The 11,079-nt window shown below is 48.0% G+C and overlaps 2 protein-coding genes across 3 annotated transcripts in view; both read left to right on the top strand.

Moving 5' to 3' along the window:
* capgb (capping protein (actin filament), gelsolin-like b) overlaps positions 1 to 2,412 on the top strand; it is a 9,205-nt gene extending 6,793 nt beyond the window's left edge. For both annotated transcript variants that reach the window (XM_030338189.1, XM_030338186.1), the window contains exons 3-9: positions 53 to 207; positions 406 to 564; positions 917 to 1,066; positions 1,230 to 1,316; positions 1,444 to 1,576; positions 1,770 to 1,861; positions 2,208 to 2,412. In XM_030338189.1, the coding sequence (XP_030194049.1) occupies positions 53 to 207; positions 406 to 564; positions 917 to 1,066; positions 1,230 to 1,316; positions 1,444 to 1,576; positions 1,770 to 1,861; positions 2,208 to 2,273 (842 nt within the window). In that variant the 3' untranslated portion in view covers positions 2,274 to 2,412. The remainder of the gene's footprint in view (positions 1 to 52; positions 208 to 405; positions 565 to 916; positions 1,067 to 1,229; positions 1,317 to 1,443; positions 1,577 to 1,769; positions 1,862 to 2,207) is intronic.
* Positions 2,413 to 3,039: 627 nt separating this feature from the next.
* Positions 3,040 to 10,559, top strand: LOC115529435 (E3 ubiquitin-protein ligase TRIM39). Its single transcript, XM_030338172.1, has 9 exons — positions 3,040 to 4,741; positions 5,000 to 5,121; positions 5,542 to 5,637; positions 6,795 to 6,923; positions 7,355 to 7,489; positions 7,676 to 7,804; positions 8,548 to 8,626; positions 8,735 to 8,761; positions 9,211 to 10,559. The coding sequence occupies exons 1-9, from the start codon at positions 4,717 to 4,719 to the stop codon at positions 9,783 to 9,785; spliced, it is 1,317 nt and encodes a 438-aa protein (XP_030194032.1). The 5' UTR covers positions 3,040 to 4,716; the 3' UTR covers positions 9,786 to 10,559.
* Positions 10,560 to 11,079: the final 520 nt, after the last annotated feature.

Below are 11,079 nucleotides of genomic sequence, written 5' to 3'. Positions count from 1 at the left end.
CTCCCCCCTCTCCCTCTCTCTCCCTCCCCCCCCCCCCCTCTCTCTCTCTCAGGTGAGAAGTCGTCTCGTGACGAGCAGGTGGCGGGCGCCATGTTGGCCACCCAGCTGGACAACTTCCTGGGGGGGGAGCCCATCCAGCACCGCCATGTTCAGGGCTACGAGGCCCCAGAGTTCATGGTCCTCTTCCCCCGGGGGGTCAGCTATAAGGTAGAGGGGGGGGGGGGGGGGGTCCTAGTGGTTCTATACAGGGACACCTTCAGTGTAACCACCCTAAAGTTCTCCTTCCGAGATGGGTAACTTCCTAGAAAGTATTATTCATGTATTTAAAAAAAAAAAAAAAACTTAATTTGGTCCACTTTGTGTAACGTTGTGTCCCCCCCCCCCCCCCCCCCCCCCCCGCCACAGGAGGGCGGCGTGGAGTCGGGGTTCCGGAGGGCCCCGGGGGCGGGCCCCGTGCACCGGCTGTACCAGATCAAGGGCAAGCGCAACATCCGTGCCAAGGAGGTGGAGCTGTCCTGGGCCAGCTTCAACAAGGGGGACTGCTTCATCCTGGACCTCGGGGAGGTAGGTGTTGACTAGACTGCGTTGCCAGATTGGGCCAGATTTCCCGCACAATCTGGCAACCCTGTCTGCAGTGTGCCTGCAGCCAGGGTTGCCAGATTGGGCAGATCTCGGTAGGATCAGGAGATTATGAATCGGATGTAACACACTTTGGTAATTTGGTCAATTTATTTTTTTGGGAATCAAACCACTTTCGATACCCTGGCTGTGTTAATGGGTAAATGGGTGAGGGGGGGGGGGGGGGGGGGGGGAGTCCTGTACATTGTATGACCCCTATGTAAGTAACCAGGGGAAACGCATGTTTGTTGATCCGTAAGTCACAGGGCTCTTCTTTGTCCGAACGGCCCTCCTGCAGACCATCCTGTCGTGGATCGGGTCCAAGGCCAACATCTTCGAGAAGCAGATGGTGCGGGAGATCGCCTCACTGATCCGGGACACGGACCGCCACGGGAAGGCCCGCATCGTGGACATCAACGAGGGCGAGGAGACCCCGGAGATGCTGAAGGTAACCACGGTTACCGCGCCGTCGCACAGCCGACGGCGAGGAAGAGAAAACGGCTTCCTTTCATTTCCTCTCTTTGGTCAAAGAAGCGCTACGTTCTGTGCCGCTGCTGCTACAATCTGACCCTCTGCCTATTCTGAACCCACCCCATTCCCTTGATTGGCAGGTGCTCGGGCCAATGACGGAGCTTGGGGAAAGCACGCCAGAGGAGGACACCAAGGCAGATCGTTCCAACTCCGCCCATCTCTACAAGGTCTCTCTTCACTCCAACCTCTGCCTTGTATAAAGATCTGTTTTCTATCGAGACGGAGAGAGGCACCACAGAGTCCCGGGCCTATTGTTAGATAACTCTAATCATGTCACATAACCATGCTTCATAGGTTTCTGACGCCACGGGGTCGATGACCATGACCAAGGTGTCAGAGAAGTGTCCGTTGGACCGGGATCTGCTGGTGCGCGACGACTGCTTCATCCTGGACAACGGGGCCAACGGGAAGATCTTCGTCTGGAAAGGTGAGAGAAGGCTGCGCCAAAGTCCGTCGAGGACATCATCGACCACGGTGTTAGCTGGACTGGAACCCAAACCATCTCTTTCTCTTGGGTCTTTCTATGAGCTGGTCTCTTTCCGAGAGTTGTCTCCTATAGTCGTGAGTTATAATGATGCCCGCTGTTCCCTGACTCCTCCCTATTCCTGAATGATTGACAGGTAGTGGAGCCAATGCTGAGGAGAAGAGGGAGGCCCTAAAGATGGCGGATAACTTCATCCAACAGATGAACTACGATAGGATGAAGACGCAGGTATGCTTACTGCTGGGTCTTTGTTGTAAACACAATGATGCTGCATATCCCAAGCTTTCTTTGCTATAAAACTCTTGAATCAAAGATCTTAAATACAGTCGCATCAGAACCACAAACACACACTTAAAACCCAACAAAGTGTTGATTGCGTCAGTAAGTCTGCAATAGCAGCTTGTCTATTATTCTTTCTGTCTGTCCTAATTCACCTTATTCATTAATTGACCAAAACTGATATCTGAATCTCAGCAGATTCTCAGCGGCTAAAAATCCCATTTAATCCATCAGCCTATAAAATGAACTAATTGCTGAAACGCTATACAAACTAAAAGGGTATTTTCCTTTTCAGGTGGAGATTCTACCGCAAGGACGAGAGACGATCATGTTCAAACAGTTCTTCAAGAATTGGAACTGATGCGAGGACAAGATGTACACAGCTTCACGCACTCATGAGCAGAATATTAGGAACCCAACTGTTACCAAATAACAAAGGCGCCCCTTATGCATATCATGTTTTTTTTTATATGTATATGAGTTCATGTTTGTGTATATATTTTGGTTCGACCGGTAGTGAACTCTGTGAGTGAAGGCATCTGACACGGAGTTCTGCTTAACACATCATATCATTCATTAAAGCCCTGATTCAAAGATGCTAATCTTTTTATATTTTATCTGTTCAGCATGCATCTTCGAGGCTGTCAATCATTTTTATGAACGTGTTTGTTTTGGTGGGTTGAGGCTGCTCTCAGTTTCGGTTCAATATTGCCACGTATTCATGAATCCCTGTGAAAAGAATTATGTCAAGAAATTCATCGGTATAGAGTCAGTAAACAAAGAGCTGGTGCTGTTGCATCCTGATCGGCCTTTGATATCATTTAAGGGTATTCTCAAAGGTCTTATCTAGCCAAGATGACATTGGATGAAATGGTTGCGTTTTCTTTTGTACAATTTGTTAAGAGCATCACAGAAGTATTCTCCTGCAGAGAAATAATAAAACACAACAAACCACAAATATGAAGCTTGTTGTTCTTGCATTTTCCATATCATATGCGAAACGTTTATCATATTCTCAAGTATTAATCCTTATGTTACCAATATTATCTTATTTTAATGGCAATGATGAACTCTGACCACTGGGAGTGTTCGAGAGGGCAAGCCACTACAGCGATGACTTGAACATACTAATTTCTAAGGATACATGATCCACACCCTTTCATCTACCTGCTGAACCTCAGTAACCCATCCACCCACTCATGCTCCAATCCAGCCACTCCACATCGTTCGCCCATCCACTGTCACTGCACCCATCCACCAAACCCCCCATCCTTCCACTCAGCCTCCCATCCACACACTCATCCGTCCTCATTGCCACAGTGATTTGTCTCCCCTGTCCTGATTCCAGGCCCGATCCCCCACAGTGACCTCGACTGCTTCAGATGAGCTACAACAGCCGTATGAGGGCAGTTGAACCCAGGTGTTCAAAATATGATAACAACTCCTCTCGCTGATGCCCGTCCAGAGACCTGCGGTGATCAGGTCGAGGGATAGAGTTGTTTTCAGGTTGTTTTTTTTCCCAGACGCTCGTCAAATCGTTTTTGATGGACGTCGCCCTCAGCGGGACTTGAACCAGGGTCACCGCAGTTCATGACCGACGGCACTCCCCGTGGGGCCTCGGAGACAGCTGCTGTATCGGCGTTGGTTCACTGCGATGGTCAACAATAAACCAAGATCTTATCCCGTAATCGAAAACATCAAAAAACTTGTTTGGAATTTCCAATCATTCATTTCCAATCTGTCATTCATCTTAATGGTTGTAGCGCTCTCTTTTATGCCTCGTTGCGTTTGTGTGTGGCCAATACACAGGTGTGTGTGATGTAAGCCTACATAACCAAGCGCTATCTTCGACTGCATAAAGGCGGCATGACCAGTGATCACACGATGACGTCTGGAGAAATAAAACATTTGGGCTTACGGTCAAAGATATTGTAGTGATATAAAGGACGATGTCAAAGCACTTCCCTGAAGGGGACAACACAGCAGGCATAAGGCCAAATGTGAGCGTCTTGGTCATTTAGTGTTAAATGGAGAGAGCAGACGAAATACGAGCACTGATTGATCCACAAGTGACGAGTTCATTGTGCTGATGTACGCTCTGTGACGCCTGCATCTGCGTCACTTCAGGGAGGCCAGTGAAAAAGCCGAAACTGTCATATCAATAGATAGCAGCACACGTACATATGCCCGTGACACAGGCATATAAGACGGCTGTATTCGATTATAGTTGCTGGATCTTTATCTTGCCACCGAGTCCAGCTCATAAAAAGCAGAGTCCAAGGGTTGCTTCTGTTGTAGGAAGGAGGCATAAAAAAGCTTGGATAGAAAGCGTTCGCTGTCCACTCCTTCCTACTGCCGGAGCGATCAGCACTCTCTCTCTCTCTCTCTCTCTCTCTCGCTCTTTCTCTCATTCTCTCAAAATGGAAGAAGGTAGGAGCATGTAGGACAGGAATATTGAGTTTTGACCAACTTCTTATTTTTTGTGTTGAAAGACAAACATTTTGACGCGTTGGTCTTATTGCATAGCGATTACTTTGCATTTTTTGTTTAAGAAAGAAAGATCAACTGGTGTGTGTGTGTGTGTGTGTGTGTGTGCGTGCGTGCTTGCAGTTCAATAATGCATAATAATAATAAGAATTGTAAAATACAATGTAAAATATAAAAATACAGTTTTAAATACGAAACACACACTGTCATTTAGCTCATACTGTTACAATTTGAAGTATTCATTATGTTCCGCACATTTTGTTGCATTATAATGAAACGTGCATCATTTGACAGGGTCAAAGCCAAACCATTTTGAGATGAAGAGCATCCTGAAGAAGAAGAGTAGGTTTTGACTTTACACTTCCATCCCGTACAGTAGCCAAAGATTGCCTGATAATGATCTAGCGATAACTGGCGGCGTGACTTAAAGCATTATCAATGTATGAGAGTTTATCATAGGTCATTCATATCAAGGCGGCCATTGTTAAACCCCATAGGCTTCGGCTATAAAACATTTTTTTTCTTATTTTATTTTTTTACTTTAAAACCTTTTTCAAATGAAAAAGAGTTTAATGCGACCTCTCACCTCCGCCCACTCAGACCTGAAGGGGGAGAACTCCACCCAGAGCAGCTCGATCGGGGCGGTGAGATGGCCCCAGAACGAGATGTACGTCCAGCAACACAGCTCCGCCCCCAGCCAAAAGACCTCCACACCTGCACAGGTATGCCGCTGAACACACACACACACACACACACACGCGCAACCGCACACACACAATCATCGTCAATAGCTGCAATCGCACATCATATCTTGAGTCGTTCTAAATAGATTTTAAATCCAAATGTTTTTATGATTGGATACGATTTTTTATACATTTTCTATTTCTTTTATGTAAAGTCAGTGTGACATAAACGTCAAACGCAGTTCTACATTCCCCCCCGTATTTCATTTAATTAATTTAAAGTCATGTTCGGCCTTGTGGCTCAGTGGTCAACACTACTGCCTATCAGACTTTCCCTCAAGGTGTCCTCCAGGCCCTTGTCTCGGCGCCCCCATCCCGCCTCAGCCCTCTTTAGGGGGTACTGGTCATGAGCAGGGGGTTCTGGCTAAAGCGCCCCCCTGTGTGTGTGTCCTCCGGCAGAACCCCCGACAGAACGGCCTGAAGGACCTCCGCAGCCTGCAGGATTGTGTGGAGTTCATCAACGACTGGAAGGCCCAGGTGGACCACGTCTGCCAGGTAGGAACACCCCGGCCCCGAAACCGGTACCAGCCGGACCAGGAGATTCAAGATTCGACAACTTTATTTGTCATAACCAAACACACGTACACGGACACACCACGTACAGCAAGATGGAGTTCAACAGTCGATAACAGTCATCGTTGACGGTTTACCAATCGAAATGTTGAAACAAATCGCACAGTTTGATGTAATTGTATCAATAAAGTGGAAAGCTTTTGGCAAGCTCTCAATTTGAATCGGCCTCTGATCACTCCTGTAAATAAAACTCCTTTGTTTACACTGTAAGTGGTCCCACCTTCATTGGGATGGAAGCTTTACTTCCGTGACTGTGTGTAATGATACACATTTGTATTCAAGATTGAAAAAAGGGCACAAACGTTGATATACTCGTTGCTATGGGAAACTATGACAGGCCTTTCTGTTTGCGCATCGAGGGATGACATGGCATAATGGGGACATGACTGGGCATAACCGTGGAGAAGACAGGGCATAACTGGAGGAGACGACAGGGCATACTATAGAGAGGGCACTGATAAGAGTTGGGTTTACAGCCTGGCTGAATGACGGCTGCCGAAGCTTTGCAGAGCTGTAAACAACCCCGGGATAAAGAGGTCTACGGGCAGGACGGACGCCCTTTCCGAGAAACGATAGCCTATCTGGGAAAACTAAAGGGAAAGTGTGGACAATTTCAAGCATGAATACTTAAAGAACTCACAGAAGAATTCACAAGCCTAAAGGTGCTAGGGGTGAGATTTAAGAGCATTCATTTTGGTATAATTTGTATATAAATGTAGATGTATAAATGAATGGTATGAATGCCATGGCCATGTGTCTGTTCTTAGGGAGAATATCTGAATATCATTTCTAGTTGACAGTGCATTGTGCAGCCTAACTGTGAGTGCATTTCGATTTTAGACCGCTCCCGGCTCATTCCTGACCAATCAGGTCGTCTCTGGCTCATACCTGACCAATCGGGGTGTCTCTGGCTCATTCCTGACCAATTGGGGCGTCTCTTCCCATCTATCCTACCTGTGTGTGTCACAGGCAGCGATACTTCCTTGTATCCGTGACCCGCCAGGTTGGCGTCAGTGCTCCCAGTGAATTAGTGAGTGTATGACCATCAGTGACTAATGCTTGGTGTTTCTGTATCACAGCAGGGCAGCGGGCGTCCAGAGGACGGCGGCGCCGGCAGCACGGCCGACGAAGGACGGGAGGAGCGCAGTTTGGAACAGAGCCGCCAACTCATCCTGGAATGGGCGGGCGAGCTCCGACACATCGACGCGGTGAGGGCCGTTAACAACGCCGTTTTAATTAATAATCTCGCTAAACGACGGACCACCCTGTAAGATGCTAATTATACAACTTCAGTTCATACATTTTTTAATCAATATTACTGAGTAGGAATAACTGAGGTCTGAGCGGTCAGGAGAGTTGTAAAGGTTTTAGAAAATTTGATGGTGCGAGGGGCATGGCCAGGCTGTGCAGCCAATAGAAAGCCTACACTCTGCAAAAGTGTTTTCCGCCGGAAGTAGCAGACATCTTGTTTTACAGAGAATTTCCCAGGTTCATAACTTAAAAAATAGCACAGAAACTTTTCACATAAACGTATTCGATTAACAGAGCTGCTCGGGGCTAAAAGAGTGATTTGGGGGTTTCCTCTCTTAGGACGTGACTGATGTGTGGGTGTAAACAAAACTCCCCTCTGTGTGTTCAGCTGCTCAGGGACACGCCTGCACCCACGCCGACGGCAACCAGGGCTGAAGAAGAGGAGGAGGAGGAGGAGGGGCCGAAGGAGGAGACTCAGATGAGGATCATGCGATGGGCAAAGGAGCTACAGGACGCCTCAGTGGTGAGGACTTAAAACTCAACACTCACTCAGACCCCGCCGTCCTCACGAAGCCCACCGGTGACCGTTCATCCAGCAGCCTATTGGCTCGTGGCGGTCAGGTGACCTGACGTTAGAAAGCTGTAGCTGCGATGAGCTTTTATTTTGAAAGGATGTCTGTCGGGGTAATAGCGTTGGTCGTGGTTCCAGATTTGCGGCATTGAGCGTGAGGAGCTGGGCCAGATGTTGAGGCTGCTTGGGCAGAGGAAGAGGAAGCTGGTCCACCTTCTTCCTCTGCTGGAGTTCATCACCTGGTCGCTGCTCAAGGAGGACCGCACGGTGAGACCCGCACGACAATGCACGGACACGCACACACACACGCATGTGCACACATGCATGAACACACAAACACACACCTTAAGGTCCTCTTAATTCAGTCTAAAACACACACACAAACCGCACTGTAAAAAAAGGATACATTTTACTGTGCAGTCTGTGTGTGTGTTTTTGTAGAACTTATATAATTATTATAATATAAGAAAGGTTTCACTTGTTGACTTGAGATGAAGCAGTTGGGTGAAGGTTCAAAGAGAGCCCAGAATAGTGGTTCCCAGAGATAACAACATGTTGGATGTTACGTCATGGCTTCAGGCACCCATCCAACACCATGAGGGTCGACCCTTATCTCAATGGTTGTTAAACGATCCAACAATTAAGAGTGTTTATATAGGTTTCTATTGATAAGAATAGCGTGCATAGGTTTGTTAGAATCTGTGGATGAATCATTGAATCAAGTCACTGCTTACACTGCAAATGGTGATACATCATCTCCAATACAGACTGTTGACATATCATGCAATGCACTCAAAACGTAGAATCCTCTCTCACAACCTTTCAACATTGGACCAAAAGGTCAAAGGTTAAACACTGGGCAAGTGCCAACAGACCCTTGCAGTCGATCAGAGGAGGGGGAAAGTTAACTCAGTCCAACGACCTACCTCAAAGGAGTTCTGTCTCCGTGACGACTTCTAGGACGGATATGACATATCCAAAAGGTTATAATAATTATTCATCCTTCACAGAAAATGATGGCGCAGTTCTGGTTGCTGGCCAAGCAGCGCAGCTGGGAAGCAGGGGTTGCCCGATACATCCCCAACTCAGGTGAGTGTTCGGTCACTGCAGACCAACACTTTGGCTCTTCTGACTTTCCATCCACGGTGCAGAGACCTGATGCTAGTTTTTTTTCTCCGTCCCATTTGGACCTTTTAGTCTGGAGTTGGATCACCAGTGCCACAGGTAAGACGGAGCCACAAACCCATCGCACCTTTTGACACAGACACACTTAAACTGATGGGTGCATTATGTTCGGCGGCACCTACTTTATTCAACCCCTCTGATGCAAAGATGTATTGCATTGGATTAATTATCATGAGCCTGGAGTCGACAAATAGACAGCTTTTACTCATTTCATTTTGACCCGAGACCCTGTATTCACAAACCTTACTATCGTAGTGCATCTGTCCCTTCCATGGGTTACACCCATGAGTTTAGGATCCCCCCCCCCCCCCCCCCCCCCCCAACACACACACACTTTTAAAATAAAACAATCAAGTGAAAATGTTAATAATGACATTTGTCGAGGTGATAAGGTCAAAGGTCATAAAGGCGGCCGCCTTTATGACCTTTGACCTTATCACCTCGCCAAATGCCGTTATCAAGCGATTGACTCCGCCCGCCCCCCCCAGCCGACGTCACCCTGGACCCCATGACCAACAACCCGTGGCTCCAGATCTCCGAGGACCAGCGGGGGGTCCAGGAGGGTCCCGCCCAGGCCCCGGACCTCCCCTACAGCCCGCAACGCTTCACCGGCTGGCCGGGGGTCACGGGGTGGGAGGGCTACGGCCGCGGGCGCCACTACTGGCAGGTGGACATCGCCAACACCGGCGTCTGGCGGGTGGGCGTGACCGCCGTCGACGCCAAACGCCGCGGGCGCGTCCCCATGTCGCCGCGCCGCGGCTACTGGGCGCTGTGGCGGAGCGCGCAGCAGTTCTACGCCTGCACCGAGCCCGAGCCGACCCCGTTGCCCCTGGCGATGGCGCCGCGACACCTGGGCGTCTATCTGGACTACGAGGAGGGCCAGGTGTCGTTCTACAACGCCAAGACCCAGACGCACATCTTCACGTTCACGGGGAGCTTCCGGGGGAAGATGTACCCGCTGTTGGCGCCGCTGGACGGACGCACGCGGCTGGAGGTGCGGCCACCGCCGCCGCCGCCGCCACAGCTGCCACGCAGGGGGTCCGTCCTCGGGGAGCTGAAGTGAGGGAAGGCGGGTTTTTACCGGGAGAACGCCGGGATTGCGGTGAAAGGGAAGGGGACGCGAGGATCCGGGCGGTTCATGGATAACGCCTTGGGACACTTCGGGACTGCTTGGAGGCTATATGCTAGATTGGATTATGCCGGGGACCACTCGGCGTCGAGTTTAGAGCTTCCTTCTCCAACACTGAATTGCTCAGAGACATTTTTTTCCTGCTCGCTGAAGATTTTGAATCAAATTTCATGAAAGGCTAAATATTCGTTTGCTTCCAAGGAATCTTTTCTTGTCGATAGCGGAAGACCAAAGGCCGACAGGATTGTAGGTAGACGGCGATTAAAAAACATTTCTTTATAACACTGCTTTAATTTACGAATTTGTTATCTAGAAATGATCTACGCGTAAAATAATGTGGTAGCCTATATGTGTATATATTTTTGGATAAACCAAACCACAAGTGAAACCAGCCAAAGTAAGCTAGATTTTGAAGGTATACAACCGAAAAAATCCCACCACTCTATTTGAACCTCCCACTCCCTCTTAATACGTGACTAGTTTCTGATCTTGCACAATGAGTGCACGGGCAGAGTGCGCACAGGTAGCCGCTAGAAAGGTTGACTGACAGGTAGGCCATCGTATATTCATGCCGAATCATCAGAGAGGACAGGCTTAATCGTTGTAGATACCTGAATTTATTTATTGAGTGTTTGAATTTTGGATTGCTGTGATAACTTACAATCGCTGTACAAATATTGTCCAATAAAGCTGCATCTTATTTGTCAACAGATTGATGATTAAAAGATCAAAAGATTTAAATAATAGGCCAACACAAATACCCAACCTGAGGTCAAAGATATTTTCAGTTGGTTAGCTTGGGTCTTTGCTTTCCTTTAAAGGAGACATATTACACCACCAGGTGTGGGTGTGATTAGCAAGCCGTTTCGAAAATCTGCCCCATATGACATCACTAGTGGGCGTGTCCAGGCTAATAAGGCTAATCACACTCACACCTGGTGGTATAATACGTCTCCTTTAATGAAAGGCAGTACCTTCATTATCCAGGTATATATCAGGCAGTTAGTAGGCCTATGTCATAACTGAGCAGGCAGGCAGGCACGCAGATTGTTAAATCAAATAATCTAAGAAGTATAAGGAGTAAAGCTGCAAGCGGTAAAAGTAGAGCTGTCAGTTAAACGCGTTATTAACGGTGTTAACGCAAACCAAATTTAACGGCATTAAATTTTTTATCGCGCGATTAACGCAATTATTATTTTTTTCTTTGGCTCAAAACAAAGAAGCAGTA

The sequence above is a fragment of the Gadus morhua genome, chromosome 17 (assembly GCF_902167405.1).
Source record: "Gadus morhua chromosome 17, gadMor3.0, whole genome shotgun sequence".
Lineage (NCBI taxonomy): Eukaryota > Metazoa > Chordata > Actinopteri > Gadiformes > Gadidae > Gadus > Gadus morhua.
This window is presented reverse-complemented; position numbering and strand designations above follow the sequence as displayed.

Excerpts from the sequence above, each read along its gene's own strand:
- LOC115529435 (XM_030338172.1), top strand. The coding sequence starts at position 4,717 with ATGAAGAGCATCCTGAAGAAGAAGA. Across the intron at positions 4,742-4,999 it reads GAGCATCCTGAAGAAGAAGA|ACCTGAAGGGGGAGAACTCC; the intron begins GTAGGTTTTGAC and ends CCGCCCACTCAG. Across the intron at positions 8,762-9,210 it reads TTGGATCACCAGTGCCACAG|CCGACGTCACCCTGGACCCC; the intron begins GTAAGACGGAGC and ends CGCCCCCCCCAG.